At 49.7% G+C, this 17,237-nt stretch overlaps 1 protein-coding gene across 4 annotated transcripts in view; it reads right to left on the bottom strand.

Moving 5' to 3' along the window:
• LOC137306168 (guanylate-binding protein 1-like) overlaps positions 1 to 17,237 on the bottom strand; it is a 31,309-nt gene that overhangs the window by 10,256 nt on the left and 3,816 nt on the right. For all 4 annotated transcript variants that reach the window (XM_067975230.1, XM_067975229.1, XM_067975231.1 and 1 more), the window contains exons 2-10: positions 16,864 to 17,075; positions 15,028 to 15,155; positions 11,262 to 11,365; positions 10,362 to 10,549; positions 7,608 to 7,832; positions 5,999 to 6,159; positions 4,574 to 4,802; positions 1,723 to 1,850; positions 543 to 652 (exon numbers count right to left, since the gene is read on the bottom strand). In XM_067975230.1, the coding sequence (XP_067831331.1) occupies positions 543 to 652; positions 1,723 to 1,850; positions 4,574 to 4,802; positions 5,999 to 6,159; positions 7,608 to 7,832; positions 10,362 to 10,549; positions 11,262 to 11,365; positions 15,028 to 15,155; positions 16,864 to 17,056 (1,466 nt within the window). In that variant the 5' untranslated portion in view covers positions 17,057 to 17,075. The remainder of the gene's footprint in view (positions 1 to 542; positions 653 to 1,722; positions 1,851 to 4,573; positions 4,803 to 5,998; positions 6,160 to 7,607; positions 7,833 to 10,361; positions 10,550 to 11,261; positions 11,366 to 15,027; positions 15,156 to 16,863; positions 17,076 to 17,237) is intronic.

Genomic DNA, 17,237 nt, shown 5'->3' with positions numbered 1-17,237 from the left:
TAGAGCAGAGAAGGTTAAGGGGAGATGTAACGGAGACGTTGAAAATTATGAAGGGTTTTGATAGAGTAAATAAGGAGAAACTGTTTCCAGTGGCAGGAGGGTCGGTAACCAGAGGACACAGATTTAAGGTGATTGGCAAAAGAGCCAGGGGGGAGATGAGGAGAATTTTTTTTACGCAGCGAGTTGTTATGATCTGGAATGCGCTGCCTGAAAGGACGGTGCAAGCAGATTCAATAATAACTTTCAAAAGGGAATTGGATAAATACTTGAAAAGGAAAAATTTGCAGGGTGGGTGAGGGGATAGGGGGAGATTAGGGCTAATTGGACACTCTTTGAAAGAGCCGGCACAGACATGATGGACCAAATGGCCTCCTTCTGTGCTTTAAGATTCTATGGTATTCTATCTATGTACCACAAACCCAGCCTTGCTGATCACCCTGAGGTCATGAAAGGATCTGTATCAATTCAGGGTCTTTCGCCTATTTAATGTAGTGCACTTGAATACGAGTGAGTGGGGTTTGCAGATAACACACGAAGGATACTGTAGTTTCTGCAGTGCATATTCATCGATGGTGCCCAGACTATTGTACACCAACATGCTGCTCAGGAGCACAGCAAGAGCAAAGATCCAAGAGTCATTCTTCTCGTCGCCCTGCAGAGAGATTGCAACAGTCACACTTGGCGTTCCATCATTCCCCACAACACCCCCCCAGTGCCAGGACTGAGGGAGTGCCGCACTGTCGGAGGTGCCGTCTTTCGGATGAGACATTAAACCGAGGCCCCATCTGCCCTCTCAAGTGGATGTAAAAGATCCCACGGCCACTATTCGAAGAAGAGCAGGGGAGTTCACCCCGGTGTCCTGGCCCAATAGTTATCCCTCAACCATCACTAAAAACAAATTATTTGGTCACTAGCATGTTGCTGTTTGTGGGACCTTGCTGTGCACAAATTAGCCACTGTGTTTCCTACATAACAACAGTGACTACACTTCAAAAAGTACTTCACGGGCTGTGAAGCAATTTGGGATGTCCTAAGGTTGTGAAAGGCGCTATATAAATGCAAGTCCTTTTTTTGTTTCTTTTTTCCCTCTCACAGAACAGACACAACACTGGGACCATTCTATATTCCAAACACAGGGTGTTAGATGATGCCACTGTGTAAGACTGGGTCACCCCGGAGTGATGGGTCCACAGTCCACATCTACCCGTTACCGGGCCGCCCATTGAGAAATAAATTAGAGCCAGGCCATTCAGGAGCGAAATCAGGAAGCATTTATTCACACAAAGGGTAGTGGGAATCTGGAACTCTCTCCCCCAAAGAACTCTGGGTGCTGGGGCTCAATTGGAGCTTTCAAGGCTGAGATCGATAGATTTTTGTTGGGAAAGAGAATCAAGGCAGGCAAATGGAGTTGAGGTACAGATCAGCTGTGATCTGATTAAATGGCAGGACAGGCACGAGGGGCTCAATGGCCTCCTTCTGTTCCTATGTATCAGGCTTGAGGGGCTGAATGGCCTTCTCCTGTTCTTACGTTCCAGTGCAAATCACTAAGCAATGTCTGTTGTTCAATCGGTTAATTAATATCAAAAAGTTGCCCCTCCCATACTTCCCACCCTCTCCTGGAATGTACATTAGGAAGGTGGAACTTGAGAGTATTCCTCAGTTGAACAAATGATTCTGTGATCCATGAAACACATCAGTTGATTGAGAGATAGGATGGCTCACCTTCTCCACATCACCCAGTCCTTCTGTGTCCAGTAATACGAGGCAGTGGTCGGGCTGTAGCGGATGAGGCACACACCACATCCAGATCCCTTTGGTCTGGGATTGAATGGTTGATCCAAGAGAGAAACCTGTTTTTTGTTTCGGAGAAATACAGGACAGTTACTTATTCGCGGAATAACAGCAAGGCCACCTTTAAACACGAAACCAAGGTCAGGGCCAATGCGGGCAAGTATTCACATAGAAAATCGTCAAAGAATTGATTTGTTCTTAGGATGTGGACAACACTGGCAAGGCTCCATTCATTGCCCAACTCCTAGCTGCTTTGAAGAGGAGGCGGTGAGATGGACCTTCGATTGTGCTTTGTAGTAACTTTTTGTTTTAATAACTGAATGGCTTGCTGGGCCACTTCAGAGGGCAATATAGAGTCAACCACATAGTGTGGGACTGGAGTCACGTGTAGGCGGCGCTGGCTGGGGGGGTGGGGGGGGGTCACAGGTTCCCTTCCCTGAAGGGCGTTAGTGAACCAGTTGGGTTTTTGCAACATTTTTTTCTGGTGCTAACCCAGTGATTGCTGATTTATTGAGTTCCATTGGTGGGATTTGAACTCATGTAAGGAAATATAGGTACAGGAACCAGACTCGAAAGGGTTAATTAGTCAAGGCTTTAGCTGAAACTACAGTACCATAACATAGACTGCTTTTAAATGAACTTACTGCAACTGCAGACTAACAGCCATGAGAATCTTGTTATTGCAAACTAAGGGAGGGACATATCTCCTTCAGACATACTGACTAGTACTCCCATTAGCTTCAAAGCCTATAGGAGGATTCATCAACTGCAGGGAAACATTGTGCTCAGAATCTTGTTATTGAGAATAAGGAGAGATGAGGGGAGGCCACAAGGCACTCTCTCTTCTGGACAAGTACGTGTCATCTATATGATTGGGTAAATTGAGGGAAGTATTTGGGAAAGATTGGATATATTTTGCCGCAGTTCCGTTTTTTGGGTATAACTGACAGGATCTGAAACTTGTGAGTGTCAAGGACAGAAAAGAATGTACCAGACGGGAGAACGAGAGTACGTGAATGAAGGAACGGGGAACGAGATCGCGGCTCCTACCCAAAGGACAACGGGCAATAGAATTCTCAGTCGTGTTTTGCAAAGCTACTGCTTAAATACTGTAATGTGTTGATTCTCACTCGTGCTAAATAAAGTCACATGGTTATTAACCATGATGGTGTTAGTCTCGAACAATTGAACAGAGAAGTCAAATTGATTACACTCAGAACCTCTGGGGTGTTAGTCATGTACCATAACCACTACCGTAACCCACCGTACCCTTGCATTGTGCAGAGCTTGGGTGCTCGTACTGATCTTAATCTACGTTTATCATGATTTTATATAAACTTTTTAATTCATTCTCAGTATGGGGGCAAGGCTGGCATTTAGTGCCCATTCCTAGTTGCCCAGGGTATGATACAGCCAAACAGTTTGCTAGGCCATTTCAGAGGGCATTGGTGTGGGACTGGAGTCACAAAGGCCCAGACCGGGTAAGGACGGCAGGTTTCCTTCCCTAAAGGACACTAGTGAACCAGTTAGATTTTTACAACAATCCGACAGCTTCACGGTCACTTTTACTGATACCAGCAATTTTTTTTAAAATTTCCAGATTTTGTGCGATGGTGGGATTTGAACTCACGTCCTCTGGGTTATTAGTCCTGCCCTCTGGATTATTGGTCCAGTAACATAACCAGTACTCTACCTGTGTAGTGTGGGATCTTGCTGTGCCTTTGTTTTCCTGTCAGCGAGAAATCATGCATCATACAAATTGGGCAAGAAATGAACCAACTACTGGCTTACCCAGTTGCCCAAGCCCTTGCCTGATTGGCGCCTGGACACTGGGAGGCCCAACCTCAGAAGGGGCAGTGAGACCCAGAGTGTCACCAGCTGAAGATGGGTTCAAGGTGGAGTCATCAAACCGAAGGGGAGGTAGTTGTTGATGGGACTTGAGAGGGACGTAAAGAAACCATGGGGGAGAATTTCCCCGGAGCTCCTCCTGATCTGCTGCCGTAACTTCAGCGTAAGTGCATCGGAGACCCGGAAAGTACGACGTAAAGGGCATTTACGTCACTCTTTCTGGGCTTCCATGACACGCCACAGTCACAGCAAGGGAAACGGGAAAAACTTCTTGAAATTCACCCCCATGTCTTCAAAAAACCGAAGGAAATAAGACTTTCATTGCCTTGTTCAACATTTCAAATCCCCCATGGCCTCATCCCTCTCCTTATCTCTGTAACCTCCTCCAGCCCTACACCCCTCCCTATCTCTGTAACCTCCTCCAGCCCCGACAACCCTCCGAGATCTCTGCGCTCCTCCAATTCTCTTGCACATCGCCGATTTTCATCGCTCCACCATTGGCGGCCAGGCCTTCAGCTGTCTAAGCTCTGGAATTCCCTCCCTAAACCTCTCCGCCTCTCTCTCCTCCTTTAAGACGCTCCTTAAAACCTACCTCTTTGACCAAGCTCTTGGTCACCTGTCCTAATATCTCCTTTTGTGGCTTGGTGTCAAATTTTGTCAGATTGACGCTCCTTAAGCCGTTTTACTACATTAAAGGCATTATATTAATGCAAGTTGTTGCTATTTGCCCTGCGGGAAGGATGGGGGAGGTGCACCCGACACAACTTTATTCAGTGCAAAGTGGGATCACCAACAAAAGGGTGGACGGAGCTGGCAGTTGAGGGCACTAGTATGAAGAAGGAAGAGAATGAAGGAGGACACATGATGATGGAACCCTTCTGTTGATGGAGAGAGAGTAGATACTGGGTTAAATGTGATGGTTCGGAGTTTGTACCTTTCTGTTTCCCAGCGAGCTTGTTCATCAGGTAGGATTTCCCGGTGCGATACAGTCCCACTATAGCCACCACCATCACCGGTTGGCTGATCTCCGACAGGATGTTCAAGGCCTCTTGGTTCACCTGGAGTTCACCAGACGCGCTGTTCTCAATCAAACACAAGGGCTCCTCCATGTTGTAATGGGCACGACCTTCACTTGGGCTCGTGAGGGGAACAATCCTTTCCATCTAACGCACAAAGGAAATTACAAGACCCATCAACCAATGGGAGGAGAGTTTGATCAAGTAGCCTTTGGGAGGATGACCTGGAAGCTAAGGCCAGTAGATAGTCGGTCATCACTAGAGCAAGACTAGAAGGAGATGGCAATGGGCAAGGAAAAGGACTTGAGTTTGACATAAACAAGTTTGGCATGGCCTAAGGACATCCCAAAGCGCTTCACAGCCAATTAATTACTTCTGAAGTGTAGTCACCGTTGTAATGTAGGGTATCGTCACAACCAATTTGCACACAGCAAGCTCCCACAACAACAATGAAATGAACGACCAGATCATCTGTTCTGGTGGTGTCGGTTGAGGGATAATTGTTGGCTAGGACACTGGAGATAACTAGTTTGGCGCCAACCTGTCTACGTTTCAGCTGTTATCGTTGTGTTAAGGTTGATGTTTATAACCATTAAAAATTCATAGAATCGTAGAATGGCTACAGCACAGAAGGCGGCCATTCGACCCATCGAGCCTGTGCCGGCTCTTTGTGAGAGCAATCCAGTTAGTCCCATTCCCCTGCAGCCCTGCAAATTTTTTCCCTTCAAATATTTATCCAATTCCTTTTTGAAAGCCATGATTGAATCTGCTTCCACCAACCTCTCGGGCAGCTCATTTCAAATCATAACTACTTGGTGTGTAAAAAAGTTTTTCCTCATGTCGCCTTTGGTCCTTTTGCCAATCACCTTAAATCTGCGTCCTCTGGTTCTCGACCTTTCCACCAATGGGAACAGTTTCTCTCTATCTTCTCTAATTGTCTTATCTTCCACATAAGCAAAACACACAGTCCAGTGAGAATTGAGTGTATGCGGCGTGACATTGCCATCTACTGGTGTAGCAGCATGTGACACACAAAGTTCACATCACAATAATTTCAGAATTGATGGGTTTAGAGCAAATCCTCTGACATTGTTCATCTAGGTGTAAAGATAGGCTCACTTTCAGTAATTCTTTTGTATTCTCTGCTGAGAACTTGCCTGGAGTGGTTAAAGTTAAAGGCAGACCCGAGGGATACCCTACTGGTGAGTATATAGACGAATAACTGGATTGTCCTTACTGTCGATATTAATAAAACCAACAAATTGATTTATGTCTGGCGTCCAATCCTCTATAATTTGGATTAATTTTCTTGGTCGATGTAACACTGGTCAGTAAATTGATACCTTGGGTTGGTTGACTTTCTTCTCCCTTTTTCTAACGGTAACATATTTGTCCAGTTCGACAATTGGCTCCTTACACAGGACTATGTCACAGAGATTCTCCAGAATGATCACTTGGCCGTTGGACATCCAGCTTACGCAGGTTTCAATCAATTTACCCAACACTGAAATAGATTAGAAAGCATATCACATCATCTTTCCACCACCTACTGGGCACACGTCAGGACTATGATGGAATACTCTCCACTGGCCTGGATTGGTGCAGCAAGAAGCTCAACACCATCCAAGACAAAGCAGTCCACTTAATTGGCAACCCATCTGCCACCTTAAACACCCACTCCCTCCACCACTGGCACTTCACTACAGTGTGTACCATCTACAAGATGCATGGCAGCAACTCGCCAAGGCTTCTTCGACAGCACCTCCCAAACCCGCGACCTCTACCACCTAGAAGGACAAGGGCAGCAGGCACATGGGAACACCACCCCCTGCACCTTCCCCTCCAAGTCGCACACCATCCCGACTTGGAAATATATCGGCCGTTCCTTCATCGTTGCTGGATCAAAATCCTGGAACTCCCTCCCTAACAGCACTGTGGGAGAACCTTCACCACATGGACTACAGCGGTTCAAGAAGGCGGCTCACCACCACCTTCTCAAGGGGCAACTAGGGATGGGCAATAAATGCTGGCCTTGCCAGCAACGCCCACATCCCCAGAATAATTTTTATAAAAATCAGTACAACGTTTCAAATTCTATTAAACACTTTAATGCCTTACAGGGCATGTGATGTACAAACCTATCGTTTATTATTGTGTTTTAGTGTAAAGGAATATGTCAAGTTAGCTAATCTGCTTGCGTCTACATTATCCCTTCCCCCCGAGTTTTACTAGCCTGCCTCATATCTATTCTCAGTCTTTTAATGAATGAAACTTCGATCCCATCAAATGGTCATTGGAAAAACATTCCCCTTTTCCCAACTCCGCTCTCCCTTCCTTCATAATAACGCTATCTCAACAACAACTGGCATTTATATAGCCCCTTCAACTTAGTAAAACATTCCTAGGCGCTTCACAGGAGTGTTATCAGAGAAAATTTGACACTGAGCCACATAGAGATATTAGGACAGGTAAAGAGGTAGGTTTTAAGGAGCGTTTTAAAGGAGGAGAGTGAGGCGGAGAGGTTTAGGGAGGGAATTCCAGAGCTTAGGGCCTCGGCAGCTGAAGGCACGGCCGCCAATGGTGGAACAATTAAAATCGGGGGATGCGCAAGAGGCCAGAATTGGAGGAGCACAGAGATCTCGGAGGATTATAGGGCTGGAGGGGGTTACAGAGATAGGGAGGGGGGCTGAGGGCCATGGACGGATTTGAAAACAAGGATGAGAATTTTAAAATCGAGGCCTTCTCAGACCGGGAGCCAATGTAGGTCAGCGAGCACATGGGGTGATGGGAGAACGGGACTTGGTGCGAGTTAGGATATAGGCAGCTGACTTTTGGATGAGCTGACATTTACAGAGGGGGGAAGTCGGGAGGCCGGCCAGGAGAGCATTGGAATAGTCGAGTCTAGAGGAAGAAAGGCTCGGATGAACTATGGGTCAGAAAAGGAGAACTTACTCTGCCCATTAATCTCGTGACCTCCCAGGATAGTTTTCACTTGACCCCTGAGAACATAGCCCCTCAGCCTTTCCGACTGAATCTGGAAGTCGTGCTCCAGATGCCCCTCCAAGACCTCATCCAGGCTCTTTGTGCCAGCTTCTGCACACGGCTGGCAAAATTCAAAGCACTTGTGTTTAGGGAATAGTGTCTTGAGGCAGTAACTGACCGAACAGTCATCGGTATCTGCAAAACATAAATGGGGAATCTGTGTCTTGATTCAGGGTACACACCGAAACAAGCAGACGCACAAAACAACAGACTATACACTTGTCATTGTGATATACAGTGAAACCTGTAAATTACCAACACTTTGGGGACTGACATTAGCCGTCGTATTTTTGCAGGCGTCCTTATTTTCAACATGGGCGCTGTATGTACGGTAAAAATTTTCAACAGAATGGCAAGTTCTTTACCCAGCATCCGTAGCGGCAGATAAACCCCTCTATCCCCGGGACAGAGCCGTGCGAGCATTCAATCCCAGAGATAGAGCGCTTTCTCTGCCGCTGTGCACGCTGGGTAAAGAGCTCGCCATTGCACAAAGAAGACGGTCCTTTCACAAAACCCGCCGCCGCCTCGGCACGCTATACCTCACGAGAATTTGGGGAGGCAGGTCGGCAGCAAGCTGCACAGCGATCCCAACTCCGTGAATGTTCCCAGGTACAGAAGTTTTGCAACAGACTGTGTCCTGTGTTTTCAGTTGGAAATCGAGCTTGGTGCATTGACGTCTGTCTGTAGTTCGCAATTTGCCAGCGTCCATGGTTCTTGTATATTTTTTAAGTTAATTGGGTCTCAATAAGTGTCCATTTTTTGCAGGTTTATACAGGTTTCACCGTATTACAAATCTTGCATCTTCGTGCACTTCCTCTCAGCTTTTTTCCATTAATAATTCCTACGTCCACATTTATAATGGGAACCGCCCATGTAAACAGGTCACGGTGTAATTACACCCTCCCACCAGTGGTGGGGCTGTAACAGCCCAGTTTCCCTTCAGCCTGTACCGTGGAAGAACTTGATCCTGCAAATAATCCTGCTTCACTGCCATGTTTTGTCAAAGTATTATATAAAAATAAGGACAGAATGTATGTGTTTAAAACAGGGACTCGTCTGCACGCCCTGGTCCAGTTATCTCCGATTGGCTTGTATTCCCTTGAGTTTAGAAGGTTGAGGGGTGATTTAATGGAGGGGTTTAAAACGATTACAGGATTCAATAGGGTAGATAGAGAGAAGCTATTTCCTCTGGTGGGGGAGTCCAGAACAAGGGGGCATAATTAGAGTTGGGCCATTCAGTAGCGAAATCAGGAAGTACTTCTTCACACAAAGGGTGGTGGAAATCTGGAGCTCTCTCCCCCAACAGGCTGTGGATACTGGGGGTCAATTGGAGCTTTCAAGACTAAGATGTTGGGTAAGGGTATCGAGGGAAGTGGAACAAAGGCAGGTAAATGGAGTTGAGGTCCAGATCAGTCATGAGCTGATCGACTGGGGGAACAGTCTCGAGGGGCTGAATGGCCTACACCTGTTCCTATGTAACAGTCTCGAGGGGCTGAATGGCCGCCTCTTGTTCCCATGTAGCAGGTTCGAGGGGCTGAATGGCCTCCTCCTGTTCCCATGTAACAGGTTCGAGGGGCTGAACGGCCTCCTCCTGTTCTTATGTTCTGCAGAATGAGACCATTCGGCCCATTGCGCCTATGCTGCTGCTGGTTGTTTAACTGGAGCTGTCTACTCCAATCCCATTTCTGTGTCCTTTCCCTAGATCCTTTCTACATTCTTCCTTTTCAAATCCTTATCCAATTCCCTTTGAATTGATGTTACAGCCTGTGTCCCAGTAGCCCCTTGGGGTAAAGCCTTCCACGTTCCGAAAACCCTCGGTGTGAAAACATTTCCTCTAACTCCCCCTTTTGATCTTCTAGTGACCGTCTCGAGCCTGTGCTCCTTGTTACCCATTCACTGACCGGTAAATAGACTCGATCACTAGTTACCCTCTGTCTCCAAACAGCCTCTCCATCCATGGGAGCACATTACCTTTAATACCATGTGACTCCCTTTTCATAACAAGCCTCTTGCTACAAGCTACAAGGAATTAAAAACAGAACATGCTGGAACGTGTTTCCAGCATGTTCTGTTTTTAATTCCTTGTAGCAAGACACGCTCGAGGTTTCAGCTCAGGTTCCTTCGCCAGAGGTCAGGCATTGCCCGCAGGAGTCAGTCGTGGCTCAGTGGTAACACTCTCACTCCTGAGTCAGAAGCTCCACTCCAGAGACTCAAGCCCCGTAATCCAGGCTGACACTCCCAGCGCCAGTACTGAGGGAGTGCTGCACTGTCGGAGGTGCCGTCTTTCAGATGAGACGTTAAACCGAGGCCCTGTCTACCCTCTCAGGTGGATGTAAAAGACCCCACGGCCACTATAGGAAGAAGAGCAGGGGAGTTCTCCCTGTTGTCCAGGGGCCAATATTTATCTCTCAACCAACATCGCTGTAAAACAGATTATCTGATCATTATCATATTGCTGTTTGTGGGATCTTGCTGTGCACCAATTAGCTGCCGCGTTTCCTACATTACAATAGTGACCACACTTCAAAAAAGTTCTTCATTGGCTGTGAAGCTCTTTGGGAGGCCCTGAGGGTTGTGAGAGGTGGTCTATCAATGCAAGCTCATGCCGTTTGTTTGCGGCTTGGGGCTTTTACCCAGATCTCTCTCGATTCACTCCACGCCTACCTTTCCCCATCGTCAGAATCGAATTCAGGTAATCGTCCGCGATCAGCCTGAAACCGTCCACGTAAAGCTCCAGCTCGGAGTCCCGGACGCACCAGAGAAACTCGGGGAACAGTCCGGAGAACAGGAATGTGTCGTCCTCACTGGCATCAGAATGTATCTGAACAAAGTCTGAGAGTTTTGTGATGAAGCTGATGGTTATTAAGGAAAAGGCACAAACGAAGCACACCTTAACTTGTGCTGTCCACCAGCTAATTACACCTGGTCAAAGGATCACATCCCCCGACTCTCTGCACAGTGTAAGATCTGGACATTTTGTTTACATAGAATTCTACAGCACAGAATCTATGCCGGTGTTTATGCTCCACAAGAGCCTAAAATGAAATTAGTCGAATTAAATCAAATGTTATTACTAATATTTTGCTTTTTCTCCCCCACAGTCTGCGGACTGTCGGAGGGAGAGATGGAGAGGGGGAGGGGTAAAGGTTTTCAGATGCGTTCTGATGGAGGGGGTCAAGGAAGGGAGTCAGAGAGAGACACAAATAAAGAAAGACAGGAATACAGGCATACACAAAGAGAAAAGGATGGATAGAGATACACAGAGAAAGAGACAGAAAGAGACAAAGAGATTGAGAGAGCAAGGGACAGATGCACAGAAGGATGGAGAGGCAGGCGCTGAGCGAGGGGGAGACGGGCCGATTGGGAGAGACTCAAACTGGGATATGGAAAAATTGGGGGTTTTGTTACTGAATCACAACTTCTTCAAAAAAATCCAATGTTGCTTCTCCACAAACCGTCGCTGTCCCCAAACCCCTCCCCGCACCTGTCCCCAAACCGCACCCCTCCCCAAACTGCATCCGTCCTGTGCCCGAATCTGTCCTCAATATAATGCGAAAAGGATACCGCAGTTTCTCCAGGGCCTCTTCGTCTATCGTTCCTTTGCTGTTATAGAGGAAGATGCTGCTGAAAATCAGAGCAAGGACGGACATTTCTGCTCCCTGATTGCCCTGGAGGAGAGAGATGGAGAAGCTGAGTAAGGGGATAAGGTGGAGGAAGGGGAGTGATGGAGAAAGTGGGTTGGGGGGGGGGGGGAATAAGGTGGAGGAAGGGGAGAGATGGAGAAGTAGGATAAGGGGGGAGGGGATAAGATGGAGGAAGGGGAGAGATGGAGAGGGTAGGTAAGGGGGGTGATAAGATGGAGGAAGTGGAGAGATGGAGAGATGGGGGAAGGGGGGAATGAGGTGGGGGAAAGGGAGAGATGGATGGGGGTAAGGGGGGGATGAGGTGGGGTAAGGGGGGGATGAGGTGGGGGAAGGGGAGAGATGGAGAGGGTGGGTAAGGGGGGGGATGAGGTGGGGGAAGGGGAGAGATGGAGTGGGTGGGTGAGGGGGGGATGAGGTGGGGGAAGGAGAGAGATGGAGAGGGTGGGTGAGGGGGGGATGAGGTGGGGGAGGAGGAGAGATGGAGTGGGTGGGTAAGGGGGGGGATAAGGTGGGGGAAGGTGCGATGGAGTGGGGTGAGGGGGGTAAGGGGGGATAAGGTGGGGGAAGGGGAGGGATGGAGAGAGTGGGTTGGGGGGATGTGATGGAGAAAGGGGCGAGATGGAGAAGTTGGATAAGGGGGGGATAAAGTGGGGGAAGGGGAGAGACAGAGAGAGTGGGTAAGGAGGGTGATAAGATGGAGGAAGGGGAGAGATGGAGTGGGTGGGTGAGGAGGGGATAAGGTGGGGGAAGGGGAGAGATGGAGGGGGGTAAGGGGGGGATAAGGTTGGGGAAGGGGAGAGATGGAGGGGGTAAGGGGGGGATAAGGTGGGGGAAGGGGAGAGATGGAGAGGTTGGGTGGGGGGGGGATGAGGTGGGGGATGGGGAGATATGGAGTGGGTGGGTGAGGGGGGGGATGAGGTGGGGGAAGGGGAGAGATGGAGTGGGTGGGTGAGGAGGGGATGAGGTGGGGGAAGGGGAGAGATGGAGGGGGTAAGGGGGGATGAGGTGGGGTAAGGGGAGAGATGGAGAGGGTGGGTGAGGGGGTATGAGGTAGGGGAAGGGGAGAGATGGAGAGGGGTAAGGGGGGGATGAGGTGGGGGAAGGGGAGAGATGGAGTGGGTGGGTGAGGGGGAGATGAGGTGGGGGAAGGGGAGAGATGGGGTGGGTGAGGGGGGGATGAGGGGGGAGGGGGAGAGATGGAGGGGGGTAAGGGGGGGATGAGGTGGGGGAAGGGGAGAGATGGAGAGGGTGGGTGAGGAGGGGATGAGGTGGGGGAAGGGGAGAGATGGAGTGGGTGGGTAAGGGGGGGGATGAGGTGGGGGAAGGGGAGAGATGGAGAGGGTGGGTGAGGGGGGATGAGGTGGGGGAAGGGGAGAGATGGAGTGGGTGGGTAAGGGGGGGATGGGGAGAGATGGAGTGGGTGGGTAAGGGGGGGATGAGGTGGGGGGAAGGGGAGAGATGGAGTGGGTGGGTGAGGGGGGGATGGAGTGGGTGGGTGAGGGGGGGATGGAGTGGGTGGGTGAGGGGGGGATGAGGTGGGGGAAGGGAGAGATAGAGAGGGTGGGTAAGGGGGGGGATGAGGTGGGTGACGGGGGGATGGAGTGGGTGGGTAAGGTGGGGATGAGGGTGGGGAAGGAGAGAGATGGAGTGGGTGGGTAAGGGGGGATGGGGAGAGATAGAGAGGGTGGGTAAGGGGGGGATGAGGTGGGTGAGGGGGGATGGAGTGGGTGGGTAAGGTGGGGATGAGGTGGGGGAAGGGGAGAGATGGAGTGGGTGGGTAAGGGGGGGATGGGGAGAGATGGAGTGTGGGTGGGTGAGGGGGGATGAGGTGGGGGAAGGGGAGAGATAGAGAGGGTGGGTAAGGGGGGGATGAGGTGGGTGAGGGGGGGATGGAGTGGGTGGGTAAGGTGGGGAAGAAGAGAGATGGAGTGGGTGGGTGAGGGGGGGATGGGGGAGAGATGGAGTGGGTGGGTGAGGGGGGGATGAGGTGGGAGAAGGGGAGAGATAGAGAGGGTGGGTGAGGGGGGTATGAGGTGGGGGAAGGGGAGAGATGGAGAGGGTGCGTTGAGGGGGGGGGGATGAGGTGGAGGGAGGGGAGAGATAGAGAGGGTGGGTGATGGGGGGGATAAGGTGGGGGAAGGGGAGAGATGGAGAGGGTGGGTGAGGGGGGGATGAGGTGGGGGAAGGGAAGAGATAGAGAGGGTGGGTGAGGGGGGGATGGAGTGGGTGGGTAAGGGGGGGATGGAGTGGGTGGGTAAGGGGGGGGATGGAGTGGGTGGGTAAGGGGGGGATGGAGTGGGTGGTAAGGGGGGGGGGGGGTATAAGGTGGGGAAGAAGAGAGGGAGTTTGGGGGCCCGGAATTAACGCTAACTCTTCCTTCAGTGGTATCTATCTACTTCTCCACAGGGATCTCCCGTCTCCACTGAACAGTCTCTTTGACCTAAAGTAACCTCTCTCCCTCCACCTGAAACTCAGTAAAATTATTGACCTCACACCTGAGTTTTCAAACTGAAACTCCCTTATTTCCACACTGCTTCTTTCATCCGACTAAGAGCCAGTTGAATTGTGTCTTCTCCTGGGAACACTTTTGCGAATCAGCACAGTGGGTGAGGGGAGCTGTTCGACTCTGGGGGGCATCAACCAGATCCAATCTTCACCCAACACACACACCAGGCAGCGATCTAGCGTGGGAATTGAGGCTGATATTCCCCCCACGCCCCCACTCCCTTCCCCAGACACCCTGAGGGGCAAATTGTAGCCTTACTGTGGCCCATGAGGGGGATCAGATGACTCAGTACAGGCCGGGGGAATCCATCCTGGGGCCTTGTGGCCTGCAGAGTTTAATAGGCCACCAGGCACGGTCTTTAACCCACTGTGGAATGAACAATAAGCTAACGTTACAAAATGTAAAAACAAGGAGGCAATGTTTTACTACAAAGCACTGAATAGACTGCGTTCAGACTGTAAGCACAGGCCGTAAATGGATTCCCACCACATTCCTGGGCCATGGAAGCCTTCTCCTCTTTGTCAGATTTTCCAGGTTTCCCTCCCCCTCGACTATTCTGCCATAACCTCCTGGGGACCCACCATACTTCTCCCATTACCTTGCGGCATCATCCCTTTTGTCATTCAATCACTCCTGTTCTCTGCCCTCCGCCCTGCTTCCACCCCCCTTTCAGGCAGCGCATTCCAGATCATAACACCTCCATCAAATCTCCCCTTAACCTTCTCTGCTCTGAGGAGAACAATCCCAGCTTCTCCAGTCTCTCCACGTAACTGAAGTCCCTCATCCCTGGGACCATTCTAGTAAATCTCCTCTGCACCCTCTCCAAGGCCTTGACATCCTTCCTAAAGTGCGGTGCCCAGAATTAAACACAATACTCCAGCTGAGGCCCTAACCAGTGTTTTATAAAGGTTTAGCATAACTTCCTTGCTTTTGCACTCTATGCCTCTATTAACAAAGCCAAGATTTTTAACAGCCTTCTCAACTTGTCCTGCCACCTTCAAAGATTTGTGTTCATACACCCCCAGGTCTCTCTGTTCCTGCACCCCCTTTAAAATTGTACCATTTAGTTTATATTGCCTCTCCTCATTCTTCCTTCCAAAATGCATCACTTCTCACTTTGTTTTTTATAATAAACAGCTTGTTTCATTCTCAATCTCTCTCTATTGTTTCCCCATTTTACCTGTTCCTTTGCTTCAAATCCATCCACATCCAAAATAATCAGACACTGACCATCATGAAGAGGGTGAGGGAGACACCAGATCCACATCCCCCGGACTGGGGGCTTGGTCCCAGACGCCAGGCGGAACCCTGCGCATGGTAAAAGAACAAACCTGCATTTACGAGGTTAAACGATAAAATCAGGTTGCAGAGACTGGGCTTGTATTCCCTCGAGTGTAGAAGATTAAAGGGTGATCTAATTGAGGTGTTTAAGATGATTAAAGGATTTGATAGGGTTGATAGAGAGAAACTATTTCCTCTGGTGGGGGGAGTCCAGAACAAGGGGGGCATAACCTTAAAATTAGAGCCAGGGCGTTCAGGGGTGATGTCAGGAAGCACTTCTTCACACAAAGGGGAGTGGAAATCTGGAACTCTCTCCCCCAAAAAGCTGTCGAGGCTGGGGGGTCAATTGAAAATTTCAAAACTGAGACTGGTAGATTTTTGTTGTAACAGGCTCGAGGGGCTGAATGGCCTCCTCCTGTTCCTAAGTAGCAGGTTCAAGGGGCTGAATGGCCTCCTCCTGTACCCGTGTTGCTGTACAGGACCTTTCACGTCCTTGGGACGCTCCAAACCACTTCACGGCCAATTAAAGGCAGTCACTGATTCTGGAGGCAAACGCAGGGGACAATTGGTGCACAGCAAGATCCCACAAACAGCAAATGAGATAAATGAATCTGGGTTTTTTTTGGCTGAGGGATAAATGTTGGCCAGGACACCAGGAGACATAGGAAGACTTGCATTTCTATAGCACCGTTCACGACCTCAGGACATCCTAAAGTGCTTTACATGTGGTCACTGTTGTAATGTAGGGAAACGGGGCAGCCAATTTGCGCACTGCAAGCTCCCACAAACAGCAATGTGAGATAAACAGATTATCTGTTTTAGTGATGTTGGTTGAGGGATAAATATTGGCCCTGAACACCAGGGAGATCTCCCCTGCTCTTCTTCGAGTAGTGGCCGTGGGACCCTCGTATGTCCACCTGAGATGGCCAGACGGGTCCCTCAGTTTAACATCTCATGGCACCTCCAACAGTGCAGCGCTCCCTCAGTACTGGCACTGGGAGAGTCGGCCTGGATTATGGGCCCAACTCTCAGGAGTGGGGGCTCGAACCCACGACCTTCTGACTCAGAGGCGAGTGTGAGACCCATTGAGCCACGGGTGAGGCGGGAGGAACGTGCTGCTCTCCTTCGAACATGTGCCCTAGACAGACAGGTCCTCAGTGGTGAAGGCACAGGGCCAAGATGGAACCTGAGACTTGCCTCAGCTGCATGGCCCAGTAACACTCCTTGCCTCACGGCGTGAGAGGGGGTCTCCGAGATCTCCATTTCATTCACCCCCCGATTCTGAACAAAGTTGAATTCGGCCTCAATAAAGACAGTTCCGTTGTCTCGCTGAACAACTTGCATTTATATAGCACCTTTAACATAGTAAAACATCCCAAGGCGCCTCACAGGAGCGTTAATCAAACAAGATTTGACACTGAGCCACATAAGGAGATATTAGGACATGTGACCGTAAACCTGGTCAAAGAGATAGGTTTTAAGGAGCGTTTTAAAGGAGAGAGAGGTAGAGAGGTAGAGAGGTTTAGAGAGGGAATTCCAGAGCTTAGGGCCTAGGCAGCTGAAGGCACGACCGCCAATGGTGGACTGCTGGAAATCGGAGATGGTCAAGGGGCCAGAATTGGAGGATCGCAGAGTTCTCGGAGGGTTGTAGGGCTGGAGGAGGTTACAGAGATAGGGAGGATGAGAATTTTAAATTCGAGGCGTTGCCAGACCGGGAGCCAAAGCACGGACCTACCTTTCCTCCGATTGACCAGTCTGTTCATGAGGTAGGACTTCCCGGTGTTTGGGGGCCCAAATATCGCCACCACCAGGACAGGCTCGGTGATGCCGGCCAGGATTTGTAAGGCATCTTGGTTGAGCTTCAGAGACTCTGAGGGAGAGACCTCGACGAGGCACATGGGCTCGTTCATGTAACCATCAGAGGCCATCTGGGCGATTCTCAGATATCTGGAAAAGAAATAGAACAGAGTTGGTTGAGAGTAGTTCAGTACTTGGGGCGTTACGGTTGACTTAATCTGTTTTATTGGGACAAGAACATAGCAACGATCAAACAAATCCAGTCTTTACATCCATATCCTTTCCCTGACCATTTCCTCTCCTCCTCCGACC

The sequence above is a fragment of the Heptranchias perlo genome, chromosome 42 (assembly GCF_035084215.1).
Source record: "Heptranchias perlo isolate sHepPer1 chromosome 42, sHepPer1.hap1, whole genome shotgun sequence".
NCBI classification, from domain to species: Eukaryota; Metazoa; Chordata; class Chondrichthyes; order Hexanchiformes; family Hexanchidae; genus Heptranchias; species Heptranchias perlo.
This window is presented reverse-complemented; position numbering and strand designations above follow the sequence as displayed.